General features: G+C 40.4%; 1 protein-coding gene across 1 annotated transcript in view; it reads right to left on the reverse strand.

Moving 5' to 3' along the window:
* Positions 1–4,182: 4,182 nt before the first annotated feature.
* The window catches only part of LOC138963268 (putative acyl--CoA ligase YdaB), an 8,300-nt gene continuing 4,982 nt past the window's right edge, over positions 4,183–7,500 (reverse strand). The window contains exons 5-7 of the mRNA XM_070335336.1: positions 6,227–6,524; positions 5,040–5,282; positions 4,183–4,758 (exon numbers count right to left, since the gene is read on the reverse strand). Of these exons, the coding sequence (XP_070191437.1) occupies positions 4,393–4,758; positions 5,040–5,282; positions 6,227–6,524 (907 nt within the window). The 3' untranslated portion in view covers positions 4,183–4,392. The remainder of the gene's footprint in view (positions 4,759–5,039; positions 5,283–6,226; positions 6,525–7,500) is intronic.

Below are 7,500 nucleotides of genomic sequence, written 5' to 3' on the forward strand. Positions count from 1 at the left end.
ACGTCATTCACACTCTTTACAATGATGTACAAGAACTTCATGTCACACTCTTTCATTCAGTATAGCACCATTCACGCAGTTGTTATTCTGTACAAGACAATAAGTTAGTCTAACATTTAGAATATTCATAAGATGAAAACAAGAGAAAACCAGACTGATTAAAACAACTGCTTAGTGCTAACAAAGCATGAATCTTAATGATAACGTAATACATATTTAACTGTTAAGACCATAAAAAAAAAACAACCTATGATGAAGAATAAGATGAACGTAAATGTGGATCGTTTTATAAATTTTTTTTTTTTTTACAATTTTCAGATTTTTAATGACCAAAGTCATCAATTAATTTTTAAGACACCAAGCTGAAATGCAATACCGAAGTCCGGCCTTCGTCGAAGATTGCTTGGCCAAAATGTCAATCAATTTGATTGAAAAATGAGGGTGTGACAGTGCCGCCTCAGCTTTTACAAAAAGCCGGATATGACGTCATCAAAGACGTTTATCGAAAAAAAGAAAAAAAACGTATGGGGATTTCATGCCCAGGAACTCTCATGTCAAATTTCATAAAGATCGGTCCAGTAGTTTACTCTGAATCGCTCTACACACACACACACACGCACACACACACACACACACATACACACATCGGCATTATTCTTGTTTTACTTTAAACGCAATCATTGTTATTTATAGATCACAGGCACTTGATGTAAGTAGGTCACACACGTGTAAATGTTGTGCCCAGTCCTTGTTTTTGTTTCTGTTATTATTTTAGTTAGCAGGTCTAGTTGAGCACGTATTAAGTATCATGTACCCACTAGTCATTGTGCATTTTAGTTAATGGACCGATGATGTCATTTGTATGGAGTCGACGCACGTGCGAGGATATGTATGTGTGGGAGGGGGGGGGGGGGCGCGGGAGATGGAAGCTTGCTGTATGTTATGTAATGTATATATTGTGTGTGATACGTGGAAATGTGATACTATTTATTTGCATGTATGATACAGGTACAAATGTGATAATTGTAGGCTTATACTAGTGATTACTGTGTGTGATACATGAAATGTGATATGAATGCTGTTTTTATATGTTATACTCTTACTTTCTCCCAAGCGCAAGACAAATTCTTCTATGAAAATTGAAGCCAATAAAATTTGAGTTGAGTTGAGTTGAGTTGAGTTGATACACCATGACCCTCGTCTCGATTCCCCCTCTATGTTAAAACATTTAGTCAGCGGGATAGTAGTTGCGCTGAGAAGGGTAGCTGGCGGCCCATACCCTGACAGGAGTGACGGGCATTGAGTTGAGTTGAGTGAGAAGGATATAGCACGCTTTTCTGTACCTCTCTTCGTTTTAACTTTCTGAGCGTGTTTTTAACCCAAACATATCATATCTATATGTTTTTGGAATCAGGAACCGACAAGAAATAAGATGAAAGTGTTTTTAAATTGATTTCCAAAATTTAATTTTGATCATAATTTTAATTTTTTTAATTTTCAGAGCTTGTTTTTAATCCAAATATAACATATTTATATGTTTTTGGAATCAGAAAATGATGAAAAATAAGATGAACGTAAATGTGGATCGTTTTATAAAAAAAATATTTTTTTTACAATTTTCAGATTTTTAATGACCAAAGTCATCAATGAATTTTTAAGCCACCAAGCTGAAATGCAATACCGAAGTCCGGCCTTTGTCGAAGATGGCTTGGCCAAAACGTCAATCAATTTGATTGAAAAATGAGGGTGTGACAGTGCCGCCTCAACTTTTAAAAAAACCCGGATATGACGTCATCAAATACATTTATCGAACAAATGAAAACAACATCTGGGGATTTCATACCCAGGAACTCTCATGTAAAATTTCATAAAGATCGGTCCAGTAGTTTACTCTGAATCGCTCTACACACACACACACACACACACACACACACACACAAACACACACACACACACACATACACCACGACCCTCGTCTCGATTCCCCCTCTATGTTAAAACATTTATTCAAAACTTGACTAAATGTAACAAGTCGCGTAAGGCGAAAATACAATATTTAGTCAAGTAGCTGTCGAACTCACAGAATGAAACTGAACGCAATGCCATTTTTCAGCAAGACCGTATACTCGTAGCATCGTCAGTCCACCGCTCATGGCAAAGGCAGTGAAATTGACAAGAAGAGCGGGGTAGTAGTTGCGCTAAGAAGGATAGCACGCTTTTCTGTACCTCTCTTTGTTTTAACTTTCTGAGCGTGTTTTTAATCCAAACATATCATATCTATATGTTTTTGGAATCAGGAACCGACAAGGAATAAGATGAAAGTGTTTTTAAATTGATTTGGACAATTTAATTTTGATAATAATATTTATATATTTAATTTTCAGAGCTTGTTTTTAATCCAAATATAACATATTTATATGTTTTTGGAATCAGCAAATGATGGAGAATAAGATAAACGTAAATTTGGATCGTTTTATAATTTTTTTTTTTTTTTTACAATTTTCAGATTTTTAATGACCAAAGTCATTGATTAATTTTTAAGCCACCAAGCTGAAATGCAATACCGAAGTCCGGGCTTCGTCGAAGATTACTTGACCAAAATTTCAACCAATTTGGTTGAAAAATGAGGGCGTGACAGTGCCGCCTCAACTTTCACGAAAAGCCGGATATGACGTCATCAAAGATATTTATCAAAAAAATGAAAAAAACGTTCGGGGATTTCATACCCAGGAACTCTCATGTCAAATTTCATAAAGATCGGTCTATTAGTTTAGTCTGAATCGCTCTACACACACACACACACACACACACACACACACAGAGACACACAGACACACACACACACGCACATACACCACGACCCTCGTTTCGATTCCCCCTCGATGTTAAAATATTTAGTCAAAACTTGACTAAATATAAAAAGCTATGGTCCTCATAACATGAAGAAGGGTAGTTGGTGTGGAAATATCTGTTTTGCAGCTTCTCGAAATGCACGATGTAACTAACGTTGGTGTCTAACACGTACCTCATAACTTCCTCTTTTTGCTGCATTATTAAAGTGATCATTGAAAATATAGCTCTATAATACAAGGATTATATGAGGTCCATGTTATACACCCACTTTAGTTACATCTTGCATTTTGGGAAGCTGTTTAAGTGATATTTCTACTGTAGACCTATACTACTCTTCTTCATGTTAGGAGGACCGTAGCTTTTGTGTTATGCTAACAAAATACGCTGTAACTATTCAACCGGCGTGTGATTGTTTCACTCAGCGACATACAAAACGTGTACATTTTTAGCTGGTTCGATTTTTCACGATTTTAATAGGTGGAGCTTTTGTTCATTCGGTTTTACAAGGTGAGTGCAATCTTCGGTCCACTGTATAAACATTTTTTTTTTCAAGTACAAGCAAGCTGTTATTAGCATAAGACGGATGAATGAATGGCTTATTTACAATATATATAATGTGTGAAAATGTATTCTAAAGATGCAGCAAAAACTGGCAAATCAAAAAAAACCATACAAACAAACAAACAAACAAACAAACAAACACAAAAAGACGACAAGAAATACTTTTTTTTTATTTTGCTGAAAACATTAAAGCCATATGTACTCGATGACTATACACGCTAATTGCTTTACCAACAGCTGGAGACATGCTAAATTAAGTTCCCTGCAAGATATTGTGGTCTAGGACCCCTTAAATGTTGAGATATTTGAATTTTTATTTTGATCTAGATCGTCCTATTTATAGATTTGCCAACAGAGGGAACGTTGACGCAAGGGAAATAACTCCGCGTCTTTGTTGACATCCTCACTTTTTCAGAGGCTAGAACAAGCTGTAATGCATATATATGGTCCGCGCATGGCGACATATCGTCATTACATGGTCTTATGGTGCGTTTGACATCGATTATGGGCAAACTACACTTTGTAAACACGGGAGCGCGTACATATGCCTTTAAACCTTTTACTCTTTCTCATACTTTGCCTTGCATATGAGGTTTTATTAATGGTAAAGTCGTAAATGAGACTGCACACACACACACACACACACACACACACACACACACACACACACACACACACACACACACACACACTCACACACACACACACAAACACACACACACACACACACACACACACACACACACACACACACACACACACAAAATGTAAGTTTTCATACACTTTTGTTGGACGCTTTTGTTCCCAAAAAATATTGCTACTCAGGTTTTTTTTTTCGACAGACACCCATCAGCAAGCGTTTTATTATCAACGATTCATCAAAACTGCAAGCATTTGTATTCGTGGCCTACTTAGTGGCTTAAATAATGAACGCAAAAATCAGCATTGGGATTTGTTAGCCTGCTTGGAAGGGTTGATTTAACCTTCCAATCCCAGCCGCTGCCTGGCAACCGCTTCAGTAGCACGCCGACTGGTTTTACCAGTATTTGTGGTGGGCAGGGCATCGAAGAACAAGTAATACTTGGGCACCGCCGTCATTTCCTCTTCCTCTGACGTCAGAAACAAGGTCTTGCAGAACTCCCTCAGCCCTTCTGACGTCAGCTGTGCCCCAGGACGGGTCACGACGCATGCGCAGAGCTCTTGGAAGACTATAGGATCGGGCACGGGCACAATCAGGATTTGCTCTACACCCGGGCACTGGCGGATGCGTCGCTCAAGCCACCCCGGGTACAGGAGGTAGGAACCTCGCATAATGCTGTAGGTCGAACGGCATACCGTATAAATCTGAAAAATGTTAAGGGAGAACATGATGTTTGTACCAGAACGTGAATGGTTTAGAAAGGATTATGTATCAAGAAGTCGTGATTGTGTGTGAAAGTGTTCAGAATGACCGAGGTCTTTTACTTGCCACTGTGATGACACGGTGTTGGGACATGGATACCGTGTCTGAGTCTGCACATAAAGTTGACCCGTGTCCGTCCCGGCCTAGATTCGATCCATGACCCTAGGATCACAAGTCCAGTGCTTTACCACCTGAGCTACCCGGGCCCCCCGTGAAGCCTTACCTCCCCCTTATCGTTGAAGTAACCCATGTCGCCAGTCTTGTACCACCCGTCCTCGGTGAAGGCTCGCTGCGTGGCTTCCTCGTTGTTGACGTATCTGTCAAAGAGATGAGAAGTGCGCACGAGGATTTCCCCCAGGTTTCCCACAGGCTGGTCTTGTAGCTCTGCGTTAACCACTCTCAGCTTAACACCACTGAGAGGCGTGCCGTTGTTACAGTCTTCGTAGTCTTCGCTGCTGGTCACAAGCTGTTGGGGACAAACAGAGAGAGTGTGTGTTGTGGGTGGGGTTGGGGGTGAACCACTCTTAGCTTAACGCCACTGAGAGGCGTGCCGTTGTTACAATCTTCATAGTCTTCGCTGCTGGTAACAAGCTGTAAAAACACAAACAAACTGAGTGTGTGTTGTGGGTGGGGTAGGGGTGAACCACTCTCAGCTTAACGCCACTGAGGCGTGCCGTTCTTACAATCCTCATAGTCTTCGCTGCAGGTAACAAGCTGTTAAAACACAAACAAACCGAGTGTGTGTGAGGGTGGGGTGGGGATGAGGGGTTGGATTTTGGTTGGGTGTGTCGTGTGTGTGTGTGTGTGTGTGTGTGTGTGTCTGTGTGCGTGTGTATGTATGTGTGTCTATATATGCATATGTGTGATTGGGAATTGGTTGGGTGCGTGTGTGTGTGTTTGGGGGGTAATGGGGGGTAGGATGGGATGGGGTGGGCGATGTGATTGTGTGTGTGTGTGTGTGTGTGATTGCGCGCGTGTGTGTTTGTCTCTGTGTGTGTATGCGTGTTATTTTGCTTTTTGTTATTAGTTGATAAGGAATTGATATTTGAAAAGTTTTGATTAAGCTGTTCTGATTTGTTTTGACGATTTTAACGCAAGAACTTTGCTTTTATGAATTTGTTGATTGGGGGTAGTTTGTGTTGAAGGTTTCATTGTACAGACACTAACTAATGCAAAGTCAATCTGTTTGGTATGGGAATGGATGGCCTTTCCTGTCATATATAACTGGTTCACAATAAACGGTCTCATGATAAATATATCAATGTAAACGTAGCTGCCTAGTTGTTATGACAAGTAGTACAGAAGTAATAGTAGTTTTAGTGGAACGATAACATACAATCTCCCCAGAAGAAAAACCAACTAAAATATATTTAAACCAATGCAAGAAGACGCTTATACTATAACTTATACCTTGGTGCTCAAATTCCCAGTTTCCGTGGACCCGTAAACAACAAGGACGCTCTTGGTGATCTTTCCAACGCCGAGCATGTGTGTCTTACAGTATGGCTGTCCCGCCGACACAATCACGCGGAGCTGCCACAGTATCTTTCCCGTCTGCTGCTCGCGATGCCAGAGGTTTGTGATCTTGATCAGCTCTGTAGCAGATAGGCAGGCCAGAGAGCATCGCTCACGGCGGATCACGTCCCAAACGAAGGCGATGTAGATCTCCAATGTCCAGTCCGATATAGAGCTTATGTCAAGCAACACTCTAAACAAAAGCATAGAATATAGTGTGTGTGTGTGTGTGTGTGTGTGCGTGTGTGTGTGTGTGTGTGTGTGTGTGTAGAGCGATTTAGAGAAAACTACTGGGCCGATCTTCATGAAATTTCACATGTGAGTTCCTGGGTTTGATATCCCTAAACATTTGTTTTCAATTTTTCGATTGATGTCTTTGATGACGTCATATCCGTCGGGATGTTGAGGCAGCACTGTCATGCCCTCATTTTTCCATCTAAATGAATTTCGGTCAAGTAATCTTCGACAAAGTCCGGACTATGGTGTTGAATTTCAGCTTGGCAGCGTACAAATTAGTTAATTAGTTTACTTATTAAAGTTGTTATCAAAGTCAAATTTTCACTAGTAGATTGCATCGTATTCCTAAATTTCTCCTGAATTCAAAAACATATACATGTGTCCTGTTTACTCTGAAAATGTGCTCAGAATTACAGAAAATAGGTAAAGGAAGTACTGCGTTTGCAAGCTGCGGGCGGAGACGAGCGTGACCCATCTCGGTCTTTGGGTGTGGTTAGTCGAGACTATCTTAATATAGTCTCGGCCATGATACACCAGTTAACAGTTCCGCGGCCATTTTAGATCTCGCACATGCGCACTTCTCTTATTGCGAGTTCCGGGTGATGCGCACATCGTTTTTCGGCATGTTTATGTCTTTTTCCTTTTCCGGTTGATTTCACCGCATGCGCAGATCGTGTTATTCGCCCACGTTTCTACGCAAGGGACACCGCTCCGGCGCACTACTCCACCCGTTGAAAGGGGGAAACATTTTCTTCAGTACAAGTGGTCTTTATGAATAAACGATTAACAAGAAGGACGTTGTAAATTCATTCAATGCAGATAAAATAAGAAATATGTTTGACGAACTTGTTCTGTTCTTATTCACATGACAAAATATGTGAAGATCGAGAGATGTTATTAAAAAACCGTGTTCCAGGCAACTCGCAAACAGA

This window comes from Littorina saxatilis, linkage group LG3, assembly GCF_037325665.1.
Source record: "Littorina saxatilis isolate snail1 linkage group LG3, US_GU_Lsax_2.0, whole genome shotgun sequence".
Lineage (NCBI taxonomy): Eukaryota > Metazoa > Mollusca > Gastropoda > Littorinimorpha > Littorinidae > Littorina > Littorina saxatilis.